The sequence below is a fragment of the Gymnodraco acuticeps genome, unplaced genomic scaffold (genome assembly GCF_902827175.1).
Source record: "Gymnodraco acuticeps unplaced genomic scaffold, fGymAcu1.1, whole genome shotgun sequence".
NCBI classification, from domain to species: domain Eukaryota; kingdom Metazoa; phylum Chordata; class Actinopteri; order Perciformes; family Bathydraconidae; genus Gymnodraco; species Gymnodraco acuticeps.
Window position 1 is genome coordinate 942,508 of NW_022990966.1, and position 20,729 is coordinate 963,236.

Here is a 20,729-nt window from a genome sequence, read left to right on the forward strand (position 1 = left end):
CACAGTTTAACCAGGGTACGCAACTCGTGAACGTTAAGTCCTGCGTTTCACATTTTTCCCTCTTTCATTCTCCATGTTCTCTCCCTTCTCTTTTTCCCTTTCTACCTTTCCTTACATCCCTTCTGGACTCCAGGGGGAAGTGCTGTGTGACTCTGCTGAACGAGACAGAAGCCCTGAAGTCTTACCTGGACAGAGAGGTACGTACCATCAGATCTTCACGCTAAAAATAATAAGACGGGATCTCCTAAACTTTGATTAGGTGGGCGAGATAACTGATTATTTAAAAGTGTGTGTGAGAAACGTATGAGTTAAGAGATTCTTGTTTCCAGATGAATTATTCAACGTGTTGACCCAGAATGTTCTTTTCACATACAGTAATGAGGAGACGAGAGACTAGCAGAGGGGAAGATACACACGCACACACACACACACTCCTCTCTTTCGCCTCTCCGTTTGCCCGTCTCGCTTCCTGTTTCTTTCATACCATCCTCACGCCTTCCTGCCATCTGTATTTCCCAGGATGCCTTCTTCTACTCGCTGGTGTATGACCCTCAGCAGAAGACCCTGCTGGCTGATAAGGGGGAGATCCGCGTCGGGAACAAGTACCAGGCCGACATCACCGACCTCCTGAAAGAAGGTACAATATACTTCAATTATTTTTGTTTAATTGACACAGTTTTCCTAGAGAAGCTTATTCACAGAGCAACACATTATAATGCTCTTCCTTCAGGGGTCTTTTTACCCTCCTGGGTACTGAATGATTGTTTGGAGCAATCTATCCTCAACTTAAATTAACTTGTTAACTTTTCATGTTTTTGTTGCTGTTCAATTCTCAGGGAAATTTCATTAAAGGTGGGGTAGGTAAGTTTCAGAAACCGGCTCGAGTGCACTAACATTTGAAAGTACACAGCCGAAAAGACTCCGCCCCTTCCTTCAGACTTCCTTACAGAGCACCTCCTCCAACACACATGAACGCGCACATGACCAATGACGGCACGAGATACATTTGTGCGTGCACGAGATGGAAGGCTGACAGACAGGGCGGCAATCCAATCCGTTTAGCCGGCCCGGCTAAACGGATTGGATGTACTTTTTACAGTACTACGGCTTCCACAGATGACATTTTTTTATGGATTTTTTGTCAAAGCACTTCAGATATTCATTGCTATCGGGATGTTAAGAGCATTCCATGGAATATAACAAAAAGTGTGTCTCGAGCCGGTTTCTCAAACTTACCTACCCCACCTTTAACTGTATGCAACCTTTTTCTGCCCCAAGCTTCCTTATGAACTCACTTTTTTTTTACAAGTAAAGTTATTTTAAAAATAAAAAACTAACCTTGGTTTCCATGGCTACTAAACAGCACAATTAAATGATAAAAAAGCACAATTAAATGATAAAAAGCTTAGAGTGCCACAGTGACGCGTCCTAAAACCCGGAAGTAAACTCCTTCCGGTTCCTTCGACAAACACCAATGCAATTTCTCCATAAGATTTAGGAAAATAGCTGGAAATAAGGTCTGTGGTTGAGACACATTTAAGAGATGGATCACGTTTTGTTCAGCCGGATAATCTCCACTTCTACCCTATTTTCTAATCGTAAATCTAGTCGCCAGGAGCAAAATGCTAACGTTATGCTATAAACGAACTACAGCAGGGTCGCTGCTTCAACGTCACGCCAACTTAAGATCCATATTCAAACATACAGATTGTAAATGGTACGAGTTGAAGCGTTTGTTTGAACAGTTAGCAGGAGGCAGGGACTTGCTTTCAAGCAGAACAGTGCAAACAAACTTAGAGGAGTGTTTTACGTGTTCGGTGTAATGACGTAAAACGGCCTGGACAACTTCTGTAGTCCTATTCAGCCACTTGGTAACAACCATCGTTTTTCAGACACGTAAACTCTTCAGAAATCACCAGTGGGGTCACTGCTGATGTATTTAATGTCGTAGAACAAAACGTGATCCGTCTCTTAAATGTGTTTCAACCACAGACCTTATTTGGAGTTATTTTCCAAAATCCTATGGAGAAATTGCATTGCTTTTTGTCGAAGGAACCGGACGTGGTAAAAAAAAAACGTACTTTCGGGTTTTAGGACACGTCACTGTGGCACTCTATTTAGAATAACTGATTCATGTTAATGTGCTGCACATTTTAAAGTCACCCCACCAGTATTGAAAGGCCTCATTTGAATTGAAAATATATTTTATTGTAACGTTTACTAGAAAACTGGTTCAAGTTCCCATTTCCCTATTTATAAAGGACAACCTGTACGCCTGCATGCAAGCTGTAGCTGAATCATCTGACTATAATGAGCCCTGTACTCAAATATTGTTGGCAAACACAAAATGTATATCTGCAATTTACCATATGACATCTGTTTTAGTTTTAAGCCTTAATCTGAAGGTGCTCTCATAAAGTCTACCCCCAGTAATCTCATTCTACGGGTAAATATAGTAACTCTTATCTTAAAATAGAAGAAATGAGTATTACTGTACAATAAATAAAGCAGCTTTTACTAACTAGTGTCATTAAGGTCGATACTGTTTTTTCTCCATTAATCCCTCTGAATCCTTAGAGCATCAGAAACACTCAAATTAGCTCATGTTTTGTTTCCCTCGTTTATGTTTTTTTAAGTTGAAAACATTGAACCGTCACAAAATGCATGATAGAGTGCAGAAAATACCTGTGCATTCATAAACTGCTGCCACTGAGCTTGGTTTACATTGAAAACAATGGAAGCTGCTTCTCGCTGTCTGAAAGCATCTGAAAGCTGAAAGTCATGCGAATGTGGCCTAATTATAATTTGGCTAATGATATTATTCCTTACACTTGCAACGAGTGTTTCTTCTTTGTAACTTCCATAATATAAAAAAATCTTATCCTAGCAAATCTGAAAGATATGTTGTGCCAGTATTGTGTTTTAGATATTCAGCATTTCAATTGTGATTATTTCTCAGCCAGATCGTGTTTAAGTGTTTTGCCAGAATCGTATTCTTAGCATGTAGGAAAACCTCTGAAATTTCAATTAGGCACTGTTGGGACTCCAAGCTCTCTAATTAAAGCTTAGCGAAATTCTGTTGCTTTTTTTAGAAGTTCAGGCATATTGGCAGCCTGATAGACCCACCTATTAAACTGTGGCATTCATTATAGCTTTGCTCAAGTCAAGTGATTTGAAAAGAGGGAAAAACAGGAAGAAAATCAAACATCAGGGAATTTGCACATTTTTGTTGCACATGTGTGGTCGGTAAGAAGCATTGCAGCCTTGAAAAGTGTCTTTAACTGTGTCTGTGTGTGCAGGTGAGGAAGATGGCAGAGACTTGGAGAAACTAGAGGAGAAGGTCTGGGACTATACCAGCCTACTGACGGAGAAACAGATCGACCAGTTCTTAGTAGTAGCTCGGTAAGTCATCACAAAAGTGCAAAGGATTACCAATAATCCAAAAAAGAGAGAGAAGAAAATATACATACATAATGCTCTGTGGCTGGGAGTTAGTTGAGAAAATGGACTCTCATATATATTTATGATGAATATAAAGCCTCATCCAAGAGAACTTTTGCTTAGCATAGCCTGCAAAGCATAAGGACTGAAACAAGTGTTAATCCACTCACCAACACCTCGAATGTGTGTTAATTAATATGTTACCTTGTTCTAAATTTCAGCTGTATAATTTGGTTGCAATTACATTTTTCTGTGATGACAAAACTTAAGGTAGTTTTACCCACATTCTCATGTTGAACCATAACATGTCTTTTTCACACTTTCTTACAGATTAGACAGAAATATATGGTTAGCTTTAGATGCCCTGGTGAGTGAATTGGTTACCTTGCAGCAGAGTTGGCTAGCTGCTTCCAGTCTTAATGCAAAGCTAAGCTAACCATATCATGGCTCCAGCTTCGTATTTAAGAGCTTTGTCTATTCATAAAAGAAAATACGCATATTCCTTCAAATGAGAGGTTGTTACGTTTTTCAGAGCTCCTCATAGCACCAAGTTGTGCATTGGCAGTACCAGACATAATTTCTTACCTTTTTATGTTCGTAGACTGCTACCAGCCGGAAAGTCCTGTGAAAAGTTTCCATGTGTCCTATTCCTCAGTAAAACATTTGCCTTTTATTGGCCTTGCAATTTTTCCCGGTGTGTGCTTGCTAGTCCGATTCTCTTGACAGTGATTTCATGATGGCGCTTTGAGATAACTTTTGAAAATGTGGCCCGAAGTCAACTTGGACTCAAGGAGAAACAGATAGATGGATAGATTTTAGTGGACAAAGGTCAAGGTAAAAGTGACATCACAAAACAAGTATTTTTGTGGCCACAACTTAAGAAAGCAGAAGCTTATTATGACAATTTCACCATGCGTCCTAGGATAAAATGACAAACTGATGACATGGAACTTAACTATTCAGTGTTGGGGAAATATTTTCCTGGGCCCATACATTTGACCCAGTTTATCAGTCTGTACTGCCCTCAATGAGCACAGGCCTCTAACCTTGGGCTGCTCTCAGTGTTTTGTCTCCCTGTCCTGCCTGTTGGCATCAGCTGATAGAGGTGCTATTATATTGCTTTATCTTGTTATGCACAATGTTGATTCTTCTCTCAGAACTAGCTAAATACATGGGTCTGGGGTAGAGATCTTCAGAGTTGGTTTGGCAGCCGCTGTGTCACCTTGTGGCACACGACAATGTCTTGTGAATTCTCCGGCCAAAGCTCCAAATAAACCATCAGTGTTTGCCATCAAAGTCTCCATTGCTTCAGAAGTTTCCATCACAGTGAGTGATTCTGGTTTTGAGCTAGATATGGTTGCTTAGCAGTATCATCACATTCAGTTCAAATTGGCTGCAGTTCCACTTGCTCTGCAACACTACAACACTGAATATTTAATCATGAAGCACTGGACATCCTTTCTTGCTGTGCACAAATGGTTCAGAAAAAGGCTGACAGAAAGACCTATATCAATGACTAAATGGAGATGGTGAAAGTAAAACCAAAAGTAGAGTCTCTATCATTCTATGTGTACATTTTCTTTATAATTTACATCATATCTGTGTCCTGTAGGTCGGTAGGAACCTTCGCCAGAGCGTTGGACTGCAGTAGTTCAGTCCGGCAGCCCAGCCTCCACATGAGCGCAGCTGCAGCCTCCAGAGACATCACCTTGGTGAGAAACTCATACACACACACACACACACACACACACACACACACACACACACACACACACACACACACACACACACACACACACACACACACACACACACACACACAACACACACACACACACACACACACACACATCAAAGCGGCCTTGGGTTGAATCAGAATCACACTATAGAGGGAACATTTAGCAGTTGTGCTAATCAGAGAAAGCTCTTGTAATGCACGTCTGTGTTAGTGATTCGAGAGCCTTGTGTGTAGTTATCCTCAACAAGCGCTTGGCCCCAGAAGCCCGGTGTGGGTCTATTCTGCCCTAGATCTCATTCTCATATATAAAACATAGATGAGAGGCTTCAAGCCACACACACACACACACACACACACACACACACACACACACACACACACACACACACACACACACACACACACACACACACACACACACACACACACACACACGTTCACAGCCCAAAGCCTTTGAACAAGGGGCTGCATATACAGTCATCCTCCTCCCAACATGTCAACAGAGAAGTTTCAAACAACACTAACGGGTCATGAGACTAACATGTGTTCATATGTTGTGTTCAGTTTCACGCTATGGACACCCTCCACGCCACGGGCTACGACATGACCCGGGCCATCTCAGCGCTGGTGCCTCAGGGAGGGCCCGTCCTCTGCAGGGATGAGATGGAGGAGTGGAGCGCCTCGGAGGCCAACCTGTTCGAGGAGGCGCTGGAGAAATACGGCAAAGACTTCACCGACATCCAGCAGGACTTTGTGAGTAGCTGACCGATATTTAAAGGAATGGTTTGATATATTGGAGGTTGCAAGAAAATGTCCAGGCACATAAACAGCTGTTGTTTGGACTATTTTGGTGCTGGTAGGTGTTGTTGCCAAAACTATATCCTAAACCTGGGGTTTTGTCAATGGATTTATTTTATTACAATCTCAGAAATCATAAAATATCTAACGTCAGAACCACCAATTGGTTGCTAGATGAAATCATCATGATTATCAGGCTATGTGTCGAATCATTTCTTAAAATCATAAAGTGCAATTACTTAGATTTATTTTATTGTATCCATTAACAGACATTAAGATTCAATCAAATGCATTGGTTTAAATTAAATCAAAAATGTTTAGAACATTAGTTGTGGTAACAGATAAAGAGTGGTATTGATTGCAGCAAGAAATGGAGCAAGATGTTGAATTGTTCTCACTATGTCTATGTGGCTAGGGCCTTTTTTTAAAGACTGGTTTTGCTTATTTAATTAAATATATTTAATTAAAACTGTACGCAATATATAGTGCACCATTTATTGCTGCTTCTGAACGCAGAGACCACAGTATTAAGGCCTTACTGTTCCTGATCTTCATTGAGTTATTTAGCTGACGTTACACAGATTATCTATTAAGCACAATAGTCGTCTTATAAACTAAGATTGCAGCTAGCCCACGGTAAAGAGTGAAAACATTTGAAAGCACAATGAGCATTTATCCCGAGAAACATTCCATAGAAATATCTTTAAGACGTAAAGAAAACAGTTAATGTAAAGCCAAGAGAAACCTGTGTGTGTGTGTGTGTGTGTGTGTGTGTGTGTGTGTGTGTGTGTGTGTGTGTGTGTGTGTGTGTGTGTGTGTGTGTGTGTGTGTGTGTGTGTGTGTGTGTGTGTGTGTGTGTGTGTGTGTGTGTGTGTGTGTGTGTGTGTGTGTGTGTGTGTGTGTGTGTGTGTGTGTGTGTGTGTGTGTGTGTGTGTGTGTGTGTGTGTGTGTGTGTGTGTGTGTGTGTGTGTGTGTGTGTGTGTGTGTGTGTGTGTGTGTGTGTGTGTGTGTGTGTGTGTGTGTGTGTGTGTGTGTGTGTGTGTGTGTGTGTGTGTGTGTGTGTGTGTGTGTGTGTGTGTGTGTGTGTGTGTGTGGAGGCTCTCACTGTGCGTCACTCCTCCACCTGGTGGCCGGATGCTGTCAGTGCGGCTCACTCTGGCTTCCTCCCTGGCCTTCTCTCCAACAACAGGGCTACAGCACCATGTTGGGTGGGGCCTCCACTTGACAGATCATGTTCCTTTCAAACTTCTCACAGGGAACTTTACGGTGCCGCTCCAGTGGGTTCAAACACATCATGTGACCAGTGGTTATACAAAGGAACTCTTGACGGATGATTACAATTCAGTTGAAGTGCAGTCAGGGCTCCTGCACTTCAGATCGACCTCTCTGAAGACATCAGGGCTGCCATCTCCCTAAACTCACATTCAAAAACCCTCATTTTTTTAGAATTGCTTTTTATGTGACTTTGAATTATGTTTTTACTTCGATTTATCGGTTTTACTCTGGGTTTTATTATGTGTGTAGCTGCTTTGTGCTTTTAAACAAGACCTGTTTTCACTGCAAAGGGCTTTCTAACTGTATTTGAAAGGTGCCATTTAATAAAGTTTGTTATAAAGACATAGTATTTTCACGTGGGAGATCAAATGTGATCGTGACCTTTCTGAAAGTATGTTTACTTTGTGCCCTCTCCTTTCTTTTTCTCCAGCTGCCCTGGAAGTCCCTGACGAGTATTATTGAGTATTACTACATGTGGAAGACCACAGACAGATATGTACAGCAGGTAAAAACATCTATTATATCTCAGGCATTTAAGAAAAATCCTAATCAATATTTTATCAATTATAGTAAGCTATATATTTTGTATTCTTTAAAGCAAAACAAGTGTAACAGTTGATGTTTTTGTTCCTACCTGATGGCCGTTTATCTTCTTTTAACTAATTTACATTTGACTAGTGTTTTTCATCCTTTTTCTCGCCCAATTTAAGGCCCAAAATAATCCTGTCCTTACATTTTCTTTTACTTTTTTATTCTCCCTTCACAGTTTGGCGTGTTTCAGCTCGAGTATGTCTGTCGTCAGATTTTCTTTATATTAGAAATGAGTCAGTTTAACTCTCTTGAAATCGATGTAATCCATATGGGGCATTGTTGAAGATAACCTCACCTTCTCTCTCTTCTCTCTCCTCCTCCTCGTCCTCCTCCTCATCCCCTGTCTCCGCTCCAGAAACGATTAAAAGCAGCCGAGGCCGAAAGCAAGTTGAAGCAGGTCTACATCCCTAACTAGTGAGTACTCTGCACGTTTCTATGTGGTTAAATAAAATACATCAGAGATCATTGTGTTGTCTCAATACATGGATACATCAACAAGTGTCGTACACAGTCCAGTTTTGGAAAATGGTCAATCTTAATCTCCATGATGTTTTTTAAGGTTAAGGACACGTTTGCCTGCTTTACTTTCAACCTAATCTGGTGGACTTACTGTCACTCATACAAACTAATAATGTTTTAGTATTTGAAATGAAGCGAGCACATTGATTTCTCCTGCCGTATTACACCATTAATGTGATGCACAGATTTGATTTGGCATATTGTCAGTGGATGGCTGAACCTTTGCTGTAATGGCTAGGAAAGATGTGTCATTAAAATAGCAAGGCTTAATCAAACTTGGAGTAATTAGAGTAAAATAGGATTGGGTCCAGACCTGTGCTCGGTTGGCTTATAAGTGTCAAAGTTAAACATCTGCTTCTGTTGTCAGAGCGAGGACACTTCACTTGCAGTAGAATATACATGTGCTCTAATGTGTTTATATTTACTGGTCTGACCCTCTCCCTGTTTCTGTGCCCGCTCCAGCAACAAGCCCAACCCCAACCAGCTGAGCAACAATTTAAAACCAGCTCTGGTCAATGGAGTGGCGGTTGCAGGTGTACCAGGGGTGCAGGGGGTCCCGGGGGTCCCAGCGATGCAAGTTGTCCCAGGGGTCCCAACGGTGCAAGGTGTCCCGGGTGTCCCAGGTTTGCCAGGAGTCCCAGGTGTCCCAGGAGTCCCAGGGGTCCCAGGCGCTCCAGGCACGGCGCAGATCCCCGCCCTCGGCAGAGCCTGTGAAAGCTGCTACAGTAAGTCACTGACCTGTGGGACCCTGCTGTCATGTTCCTGCAACACATGCTGCTTGAAATCTAAAACAAACATTGGGGCTTATTCATAAGATTCCTATAATTGTCGTAATAATTCTCTAGAATTCACAATTGTAATTATATTTTTACATTACATTGCATTTAGCTGACGCTTTTATCCAAAGCGACTTACAATAAGTACATTCGACCAGGAAGACACAACCTTGAAGAAAACAGAATCATATAAGTACATCAGGTTTCATAGAGCCAAACATTTCAAGTGCTACTCAACTGGCTTTAGGTAAACCAGCCCTTTATTAGTATAAAAGTGCTTCGTTAATAGTTCTAACGCTCGAAGTGGAGTCGAAAGAGATGAGTTTTCAGTTTGCGCCGGAAGATGTGCAAGCTATCTGCTGTCCTGATGTCAATGGGGAGCTCATTCCACCATCTTGGAGCCAGGATAGCAAACCCACGTGTTTTCGCCGATGGGAACTTGGGTCCCCCTCGCAGCGAGGGCGCAACGAGTCGTTTGGCTGATGCAGAGCGTAGTGCACGCGCTGGGGTGTACGGTTTAAACCATGTCCTGGATGTAGGAAGGGCCAGATCCATTCGCAGCACGGTAAGCAAGTACCAGTGTCTTGAAGTGGATTCTAGCAGTTACCGGAAGCCAGTGAAGGGAGCGGAGGAGCGGAGTGGTGTGGGAAAATTTAGGAAGGTTGAAGACCAGACGAGCCGCTGCATTCTGGGTGAGCTGCAGAGGTCGGATGGCACATGCAGGTAGACCAGCCAGGAGGGAGTTGCAGTAGTCTAGGCGTGAGATGACGAGAGCCTGGACCAGAACCTGAGTCGCTTTCTGTGTCAGCTGGGGACGTATCTTCCTGATGTTGTAAAGCGTGTATCTGCAGCAACGGGTTGTAGCAGCGATGTTTGCAGTGAAGGACAGGTTGTTATCTAGGGTCACACCCAGATTCCTTGCAGTCTGAGTCGGGGAAACAACTGAGGTGCCGATGTTGATTGTTAGGTCAAGAGTGGGACAATCTTTTCCCGGGAGGAAGAGCAGCTCAGTCTTGTCAAGGTTGAGCTTGAGGTGATGAGCAGACATCCACTGAGAGATGTCAGCTAGACAAGCAGAGATGCGTGTGACGACCTGGGTCTCTGAGCGGGGAAAGGACAGAATTAATTGGGTGTCGTCAGCGTAGCAGTGGTAAGAAAAACCATGCGGGCTAATGACTGATCCGAGTGAGTTTGTGTACACGGAGAAGAGGAGGGGACCAAGAACAGAGCCCTGAGGGACCCCCGTAGTTAATTGACAAGGGTCGGACTCAGACCCTCTCCAAGTCACCCTGTAGGTACGGTCTTTGAGGTATGAGGTGAGGAGGGAAAGAGCAGAGCCTGAAACTCCAAGTTTTTGGAGAGTGCGAAGGAGGATCTGATGATTCACCGTGTCGAATGCAGCAGACAGGTCCAACTGGATGATGACAGAGGAGAGGGATGCAGTTTTGGCCGTGTGCAGTTCCTCCGTGACAGCAATGAGAGCAGTTTCTGTGGAGTGACCTGCCTTGAAACCAGACTGGTGCGGATCCAGAGATATTTAAAAGAGTCTTAACAAAACATGCGCTATAATCAGCTGTATGAAATGTAAAATGTCAGAGAGAGTTTGAGGCGGTTGTCCTCTTTAATTAACCAACACACCAGGTCGGTCTTTTATCCACTCTGGAAAATGTGGTGGAAAAACAGATTGAGAAAATTGCTGGTTTAATGTGGAGGCAGGAACAAAACAAAGAGAACTTTTAGTTTAACCAGTTTAAATTAAATGTACTCTGCTATAAATGTGGGGATGTGTTCTTTGTGATGTGCATCTTAATTGCTGTATATCTGTGATCATTATACATAGTTTCAGTGTATGTCAAACGTATGGCATTTTATTCCGATTTGTAACTTAACATACAGCAACCAAATACTGAACTGATCCAACAGGGATTAAGCGGGGGTATCTATTGACCCATTATATTTTATGTCGTAGAACAAAACGTGAACATCTTGGAAGCTTGTGTCAACCGCAGACCTTATTACAAACTCGTTCAGAAAACCATTGACTTCGAGACAAGGGAAGGGTTTTCCGGGTTAAGGACTCATTACTGAACCACTCTATTAACATTTTCAATTTAATAAGGATGTTCTCAGATCCACGCTGTATTCTTTGTATGTGGCACACACATATTGGATTTACAAAATACAGAGGAGAGAGGACAGCATTACGTGCCCTGCAGTGTTATTTGGGTTATTTTAGAGGCTGTAGTTAATTCAGTGATGAATGATTAAAGGTTGTGTTTTCGCCTGCATGCACATGAGCACATATTGATGATTATGTGTTGTTACCTTATATATACAGTCTATGGTTGTTACACTGCGCTCACTTTCCTCTGTCTCTGTGTGTGTGTGTAGCCAGCAGCTCCTACCAGTGGTACTCGTGGGGCCCTCCCAACATGCAGTGTCGTCTCTGCGCTTCCTGTTGGACTTACTGGAAGAAGTACGGCGGGCTGAAGATGCCCACAAGACTGGATGGAGAGAGACCTGGACCTAACCGCAGCAGCATGGTACAATCTAACAAACACACTCACACACACACACACACTGACCCCATTTACACGGAAACGAAACGCAAAAGAACCGAATTCGATATCAAAAAAGTCTCAATAAACGTGTTCTGTTTATTCTCCGCGGTGGATTTAGCAACATGTAGTTCTCCATGTACACTTGATGCTGATGGTTGTGGTAGAGGAGCTGTAGATTTTGCACTAACATCTGTCGCATGCTGTAGCATGGTCAGTAGCTACTGACCATGCTACAGCAGTGAGCAGCAGAGGCGGGGCTATTTGGCCCCCCAGAGCGTTCCGTCCGCAGATCTATCCACCTTGGGACTAGGGATGCCAGCGATTAATCGTTACAGTCTCCATAATCGAATATTATTTTTTAAAATCGATTTTATTATTATTTATGTTTTTTTTTTTTTTCTGGCTTAGTTTCAACCAAAATATAGACTAATGCTAATACTAGTAATAGTATTAACAATTGTAAATGGCCATTGGTCACACCACCAGTTTGTTTTACTGTAAACTTGGAGGAAGCCTGCGTGCAGAGCAGACTGCTGCTGCAGCACGCTACACACCGCCCACCCTCCCTCACACGTGCGACTAAAGATGAACAAAGCGGCAGGTAAAAAGAGTTCCTCCTCGTGGAACAATAGGCTAATTATTAAATGTATTTCAATGCTGCTATTATTAATGCTACATGATGGTGGTTTATTTTTTGTTATTGTCTAAAGTGCCTGCCATTGCCTTTATTTGAAGATGCGCGCACAATTTATTTATTGCAATGCTGCTATTATTATTAATACAGGCTACAGCCTGTATTTATTAATTAATTGCAATGGGGTGGGGTCGGTCGATGAATCGATTATTATTCGCCAGGGCTGCCGAATACTCGATTTTGATCATGGTCAGTTTCTGGCAACCCTACTTGGGACCCGTTATCGTTTTAGGGGTCCGTTTCCGCGGTTCCGTTACGGCCTCGTGTGAACGAACGGGCTATACGAAAGACAAAAGTAGCGGATACAACCCGCTTCGTTACCGTGTAAACAGCACCTCACACACACACAAGCTTTACTAGAAATGTAGTTTATTTATTCTGCAAACAACAGCCTTACAGTTTGCCTAAAGCTTTCCCCTGCCTTTAAAGGAGTAGTTCATCCTCCTGAGAAAAACCTTTCCTTTTATCCTCTTGTAATCTAAGGTAAAGTTTGCACTTCATTAGGGCATCTTATTTTCATTAACGCTTAAAAATAAAAAGTATGTTTTCATCCAACCAACTGTTTCAAACTCAAAGATATTCTGTTTGTTATCATGTAGACCAGGCATCCTCAAACTACGGACTCGGGTCCGGATCCGGACCGAACCACCACTGTCTCCGGACTCTGAGCAAATTATACTTTTCATATGTATGATCTCTCTGTATTATATGTGAGACATCGCCACAACGCATTCGCAACAAGTCAAAATGCTCCGCTATGTCCACTGCAAACAGCGCTCTACATGTCTGACTGTTCCACTGTGTTCCACCTGTGTGTGTCAACGCTTTGGTCCAATCACATTCAGCATCCAGTCAGCGTTTTTTTCCCCCAAACAATCTGCGAATCAGAGGCACAGTAGGGCGGGTCTTCGCGGACTGCGGGTGGGAAAAATGTGTGTGTCTCTTTCAACCTGTCTAAGTCAGAGCGAGAATAAAAAAAATAAAAATTCAGAGCGAGAGTTAACAGCTCATCTAGTTCCATCTGTACTGTAGCTAGTAGCCTAGTTTCACCTACCGGGGTGGCAACTGACACCCTAAAAATAGGCCTTGCCACCCCAGCTGCCACCCCAGTTGGCATCTTTGTTTTGAAAGAAAAGTTGTGGCTCATCGGACATTTATGAGAGAAAGTCTCTAATGTCCGAGTGCAAGTGAATGCAGCACAAGATGCACGTCATGTAACCCCTCCCCCGGTCCTGGCGCGAGCGTGGACATACGATTGGCGGCGATTTCATTTTGAACTGGACGGCGCAAAACGAGAAGCATTCGGACCCAAGCACTGAAGGAATGAGGTATTTGCGGTCTACAATGACAGAGAAGAGACTGTCAGTTTGGCTGTACTCAGCATTGAATCAAAACGCACTAAAGCTGTTGATCTTAATACGTTTGAGAGGCGTTTTGCTGAACAAAATGGTAATCGCCGCATTCAGCTGTAATAGACATGTCAACTTGATGCGCTGCTCACGGATGAGCATACCAAACTATTAAGATGATGACCTTACGTGTGTAAATATATTGTTTTCTTTGTGGGGGTCTGCCCCCAAAAAACAGTTTTAAGTCCTGAGAAAGTCAAATAAGATGGTGTGTAAAACTACACTGCCCAGCCAAAAAAAAGTAACCACTTTGATTGAACTAGGCCAGTAGGTAAGGACTTTCCACTGGATAATAACTGAAGTATAAAATAATGCATGACTGAAGTGATGGAGACCATGTTGAAGGCAAACAAAAAGAGGAAATAACAGGTCAAATCAAGCAAATCCCCTCTCAGATTCCACAGCAACCAGAAGAACATAAATACTGGCTGGTGATTTGATTCATCAGCTTTATGATGGAATATAAAATGCACAGTGCATTTCCTTAGCTGTGGGTGAGTCCACTGACACCACTGACAATGCTCAGTTGCTGGTGTTTGTGAGTTTTTATGATGAGGCAAAGGGGGAGTTTGTTGAAGATGTGTTGGGCCTGACGAACCTCAGTGGACACACAAGGGGGAATACATTTATAAAGCAATAATGGGAATGCTGAATGAAAGAGGGTGCGGCTGCCTTTATTCCTAACTGTGCAGCTCTTACACTGCGACTCTGAGGGGTCAAGCAATAACAATGAAAACTGCTGCATACAGATTATTTTAGTTTTTGCAACCTCGTGTTAAGAATCTTGTTGCAATTGTTTAAAAGTTTGAATGACCGTAATAAACGGACCTTTGTCTTATTGAAACATTTATTTTGGACCTTCAAGATTTGTATTTGAGTACCCCTGCTCTATACCAAAGAAATGCTTTTATTCCTAGGGCTGTCAAGTTAACGCGTTAATAACGCGTTAATAACGCGTTAACGCAAAAAAACGCATGTGTATTTTTTGTCCTCGGCCGCCCCGTAGTTTCAGAGCGCATCGAGTTTAAAATACCATCTACAAGCTGATGCTGACAGCCCCGCTCCTGCCGCCCGCTTGCGGCAGACCACACTTCCACGCTCACCGGCAGGCTATTGGGAGGACCGGGAGGGTGTGTGTGGCGCATGCGAGCGAGAGAGAGACCTTACGTGTATTGTTGTTGTTGTTAGCATCTGGTGCTAGCTAGCTGCGCTAACGGATATAAGGAGCTGTTTCAATGAAAACAGAGGAGCCGACAACTGCGCCGAGCACTTGACTTTATGCAGGAAGCCAGACAGTGGGACATTGTACGAAAAGTCAGCACACTCAGCACGGATAGTGCGCAACATGATTGCAGCGTCCAGGCAGCTCCCGTTCGAGCATATGCCTCATCACACGCACACACACACACACACACACGCACACACACACACACACACACACACACACACACACACACACACACACACACACACACACACACTTTGTATTGTATTATTGAATGAGAGAGGTTCCAGGTTGAATTGAGGCGAATATTTGTAATGTTCAGAGGTTGTTGTGTTTAATATTCATGAGAATATTTGTCATTGTTCAAATGATAATAAACACACATATAAAGCATATTTGTCCACTCATATGTTGATAAGAGTATTAAAAACTTGAAAAATATTCCTCTAAGGTGCATTTAGAACAGATACAAAATGTGCGATTAATCGCGATTAACTATGGACAATCATGCGATTAAATATTTTAATCGACTGACAGCCCTAATATATATATATATATATATATATATATATAATTGTACTCATTAGCCATGTAAATGGTTATATATGAATATTTTTGCTGACGGTTGTGTATCTGATGTCCCTGCAGAGCCCCCACGGCATCCCCATGCGTCACAGCGGCAGCCCCAAATGTGCAGTGAAGACGCGACAAGCTTTCTACCTGCAGACCACCGGCCTGACGCAGATGGCACGGCGCATCTGCCATGACATCATCAGGCCGCGGTTTCTGGCCAGGCACCCCTACCTCCCTGTCAACCTAGCAGCCATAAAGGCCGAGTGTAAGCGTTTCTCTCCGTCCTCCATGTAGACTACGTCATTCTTTACGTTTTTACTTACAGTTTCTTTTATGTCTGCAGGTGCCATGCTGTTGCCAGATGAGAAAAAAAAGCCTGCACCACTGAAACCTGTGGACCGTAAACCCCTTGAGTCAGTGGTGCGGTATTTAGGTAATAAAAACTTTATGTGGAGTTTCTATTTTCAGTTTTGCTCAAAATTCACAACAAAGACATTAGCAATTTGATATCTTGTTCTGCTTCAAAGTTGAAACAATTCTGTCGCTTATAGCCGCGTTCACACCGCAGTACTTTTCCCACTTTAGTTCTGATATAGTTCCGAAATGTCACGTTCACACCAAAAAGAGCCGGAACTCAAATTAGTTAATCAGAACCTTTTTACCCCCTTTTCCGTCCCTGCTAGAGAGCAGGTACTTTCGTGGGAGAAAAAGGTTCCTATGTCTGATTGGCTGGGCGGATTGCAAACCACGCCCCGTAAAACTCCCAAAAAGTTTTGTGAAGCCGCCATTTTATTATCCTAGCATTAGCATTATTAGCATTAGCCCAGCGCACAAACGCAGAGAGACTAACTTAATTGCAACACAAAATAAAACATGGGAGCGGTGGAGATGAGGAGGTCTCGGCATTCTGGCGATTTACTCGGAAGGCTTCAGTCGAAGCTGCTGGGAGTCCCAGCAGCTTCGACTGACGGGGACTTCCGGCTGGGGACTTCGGGTGGCAGTATACGCCGTGAAGTTGTTTGCAGTAAACCCAAAGGAGAAGAAGAAGAAGTGACGTCAGCGGCTTCATTTGCCTAATCCTTCACCAGGAACTTATTCCGGTGTGAACGCGATCTGTACTTAGTTCATGAGAACTCTTTAGTTCTCATGAACCTTTGTGGGAAAAGTACTGCGGTGTGAATGCGCCTAATGATAACGTTATTCCTTTTTGTCAGGGTTTGTAAGTCTCTTAAAATGTTGAGAAATGCTCATGAATCAGTTTTCCTTGGAGATGATATCACCCTGTGTAATCCTCTGGTATCTTTTTTACTCTCTGTTTCTTCCTTTTTCTTTCTGCCTCCACCTCTCTTCCCGTTTCCTCTACTCTCCCTCTCTCCCTAACAGAAGCACATCCCCGTCCAGCCAAACCAGACCCTCCGATCCGTGGAGCGTCCATCTCCACAGGCAGCCTGACGCCCATAAAGGCCTCCCCCATCCTCAACAACGGCTCCCCCACCATCCTGGGCAAACGCAGCTACGAACAGCACAACGGACTCGATGGTGAGTGACAGGAGAAGAAAAATTGGGAGGGATGAAACCCTCTTTAATGGTCACACATGCAGAGCACACGGTGACATTTGTTCTCTGCTTTTAACCCATCCTAGTACCAGGAGTCTAGTACTAGGAGCAGTGGGCAGCTATTGCACAGCGCCCGGGGAGCAATGGGAGTGGTGGGGGGGGTGTCTGGTGCCTTGCTCAAGGGCACCACGGCAGGGCAGGAGGTGAACTGGGACCTCTCCAAGTAGCAGTCCACACTCCATATCTTTAGGTCTGGTCGGGGACTTGAACCGGCTCACAGTCCAAGCCCCTACTGACTGAGCCACTGCCGGAGAGGAACTTCTTAGTATATGTTTATGTTTCCTTACCGCCTTCGCTTCCAAATATTTAACTTTCACTGAGCTCCATATGTTAAATCCTGATTATTTTGAACAGGGCCGCCCCTCCCAACACGCAGATCACGCGCCTCATCTCGCGGAGGGGGCCTCATCCGAAGCGCAAATGCGGCGCAACTTTTATGCGCTTATGCGGCGCAATTACTGCAAGCGTGCCACAGTTTCGCTGCTGCGACGCTCCGGCGCGTGCTCCACTAGCACATGTCACATCACATAACTTTGCGTGGGGCCACAAGTCGGCCAGGGGCGGCCCTGATTTTGCACACCATGGTACTGTAGTAGAGCTCTTTTGGTCGTTAAAGTCTTGACTTTATCTTCCACTCAATATATAACATCACATTTTGCGTAATATCCTTTATAAGAAATGTATTTTCACCCTCAAATATGATTATACTTGTGACCTGGAATATTACTACCTGGAAGCAGAACAATGTTTTAATTTAGGAAGGAAAGTACTTGGATCTGGACCGGAAACAAGGCAGAGGGAAACCGTTTTAAAACTCAATTTAACATATTCTTTCATGACAAAGCTTCATATAAAGTATTATTATTAACTGCTGTCATACAAATTAAACATTTATTAAATACACATAAATTGAAGCTTTTGATACCTTTCCCAAAAGCATGATTATTTGAATATATAGATGAGCGTAAAGGCATGTCTGGGCTTCATGTCTACTCTGTGGAGATCCACCGCCGCCGGCTCCAGAGTTAGTGCTGTGGTTTTAATTTGTCTGGGTTGTGTCCCACTTTCCCCTCTCCCCCGTGAAAAGAGAGAGGGGAAGAGACAGACTGAGAGATCAAGAGAGGGAGAGTCTGCTAGAGAGAGAAGAAGAGGGAGAGAGACGAAGAGGAAGGAAGAGGATCATCCTCCTCGCTGCTTTGGCTGGAGGCTACAGTCTGTGTTGTCATGGTAACAGAGAGGAGGAGGAAGTGTGTCCTGAGGGAGAGGAGCTTCTTCACCGGTCTGTGAGCCGTCCTCAGGCCCAGGCCGGGGGGGCGGGGATTAGGGGGGGAAGCAGCCGGGATCAAGTATGAGCAATTCGTTTTTATTCATTCATATTTTTCACCACCAATTGACTCACTCAGTCATAATTATGTCAGGTTTGAATTGACAGAAGGCCTCCATCATGTTTCCTGTTATCAGTGATTATAAGTGAGCATTGTTTTAGTTTGTTTCCATAGACCTCAAGTTGATCTTATTTACTCTAATGGACTGAGGCTGAAACGTAGAATAGTTCCTCATTTGATAGAAGTTTTACATTTGATAGGAAATGGACTCAATGACGGAGTGAGTTCCTAGTCGGTGGTTGAAAAGTCAAAAAAAATCATGTTCTATGTTCCCTAATAACTTCACTTGACCTTGTTGTGAAAACGAGTAACGGCCCGTCCACACAGCGGCGTGCGTTGAAGCTTCCAACGCTTCTGCCCATTCACTTTGAATGGGGTGACGTCACTTTTAGCCGAACTGCATTTTGGGAAGCGACGTGGAGCGTTGCTGGCGTTGCTCGCTTCAAAAGTTGAGCAATGTTCAACTTTTGACGCCTCGATGGAGGCGTCAGCCAATCGAATCATATGCCAGTACAAGCTCTAGCCAATCAAACCGCGTGCTTGTGTGTCAGGGGCGGGAGATTCATGTGATTGGTTGTTGGTCGAGTGTCAGACACGCCCGCCGGCAAGCGTCAACGCACGCCGCCGTGTGGACGGGCCGTAAATGCTGGGGTTGTTAAGTGACAGCGAGTCCGTGCAGTGGAGCCAGAACAAAAGGTGTTTTTAACCAAAAGGAGGATTTAATGTTGTACAGCTAACCAATGAAGGTTTCTGAGGACGAGTTGCGTGGTCTGATCTTTTTGTTCTGGCAGAAATGTAAAAATAGCCTGCTCTCACCTGCTGTCCTTTGTTTTGGATCAATGTCAGCATTTTATGAAGCTGTTTTCATTGGCCGCCATTTCAGACCAAAGCACATGGGGTAAACAAGTTTACAATGTTTGTTTGCAGACATGCTTTGTAAGTGAAGTGCGAAATTATGAACTAGCTTTTGTGATTTTCAGATTGTCAACAACATATTTTTCTGAATGACTATTGTGAAGTGGTATTTACTCAAAACAGGCTGCTGTTGTTTCTGTTCACAAAACAAATGAAAAGGAGTGTTTTAACTGTTTCTGTTATAAATGGCTTTTTAGGGGTTATTTTAAAACTAAGGTTAATGTAGTTTAAAGAATACAGCAACAACGGACATGAATAGGAAGGTTTATTCATGAGACATCACTACTCTATGGAGCCAGCAGGGGGCAGAAGAGGTTCTCCTGTGTGTGACCAACATCTCTTCTTCTTCTCTCTTCATCCTCTGCAGGCTCTAAATCCAAAATGCTGACTCCACAGTGGGACATCATGGCCAAGCGTCTGAGCGAGGGTCCGCGGCCCTCCGTCTCCCTGCAGGACGAGGTGCACGAGCTGGACTGAGAGCTCTGAGGGAACGACGTCTGCTCGAACCCAGTGAGGTGAGGGTTCGTTTACCTCTGTGTTGGGCCGTAGCTCTAGGCTTTGAAACTTCATTCATACCGTTCACACATTGCTAAATCAACATTTTAATAAGTGTTAAGTTAATAACATTTAGTATTAGTATAGTAGATTTATCATTTTTGTAGCGTAACATTTTTTTGTCAATTATTATTTATATTTTTACGTTTCTTTCCTTTTTTAAATTTATTTTGTAACTTGTTTTTTTTATGTACATATTTATATAGATTTTGAATATCGCTATTTTGACTTTTTTTGTTTAATTTCTAATTGGTTATTTAAATTTCAGATTTTTTAATCTCTTTAGTTGAATTTGTATATTTTTTTAAGGTTTATTTTCTATTATTTTTTTGTCAAAATCTCCAAATATAGACTTATTTACCTATGAACATCAACATGTCTAGGATTGGGTATTTAAACTTGTATTACCTGGACATTTTAATTAACAAAACTGTGCAAAAGGAAAACATACACACAGTACCCGATAGGGATGGGAATTTGAAAGCAAATGTATATTTTAATATTCGACCCCCAAAAAAACGGTTAACTGAAATTTCACATATTCTATAATAATAATAAAAATAAAGAGAGTTTTAATGATAAATAAATGTTGTTTGTTGTGTAGGACTCTCCGTTAGTGTAAAGTTCAGGGGTTGAGTTGGGATTTTATATAACCCC

At 43.1% G+C, this 20,729-nt stretch overlaps 1 protein-coding gene across 2 annotated transcripts in view; it reads left to right on the forward strand.

Moving 5' to 3' along the window:
* mta1 (metastasis associated 1) overlaps positions 1-20,729 on the forward strand; it is a 49,435-nt gene that overhangs the window by 27,367 nt on the left and 1,339 nt on the right. For both annotated transcript variants that reach the window (XM_034235369.1, XM_034235368.1), the window contains exons 5-17: positions 134-197; positions 520-637; positions 3,300-3,402; positions 5,054-5,153; positions 5,744-5,932; positions 7,683-7,757; positions 8,199-8,257; positions 8,825-9,087; positions 11,530-11,681; positions 15,676-15,865; positions 15,944-16,033; positions 16,984-17,139; positions 19,885-20,032. In XM_034235369.1, coding sequence (XP_034091260.1) covers positions 134-197; positions 520-637; positions 3,300-3,402; positions 5,054-5,153; positions 5,744-5,932; positions 7,683-7,757; positions 8,199-8,257; positions 8,825-9,087; positions 11,530-11,681; positions 15,676-15,865; positions 15,944-16,033; positions 16,984-17,139; positions 19,885-19,994 — 1,669 coding nt within the window. In that variant the 3' untranslated portion in view covers positions 19,995-20,032. The remainder of the gene's footprint in view (positions 1-133; positions 198-519; positions 638-3,299; positions 3,403-5,053; positions 5,154-5,743; positions 5,933-7,682; positions 7,758-8,198; positions 8,258-8,824; positions 9,088-11,529; positions 11,682-15,675; positions 15,866-15,943; positions 16,034-16,983; positions 17,140-19,884; positions 20,033-20,729) is intronic.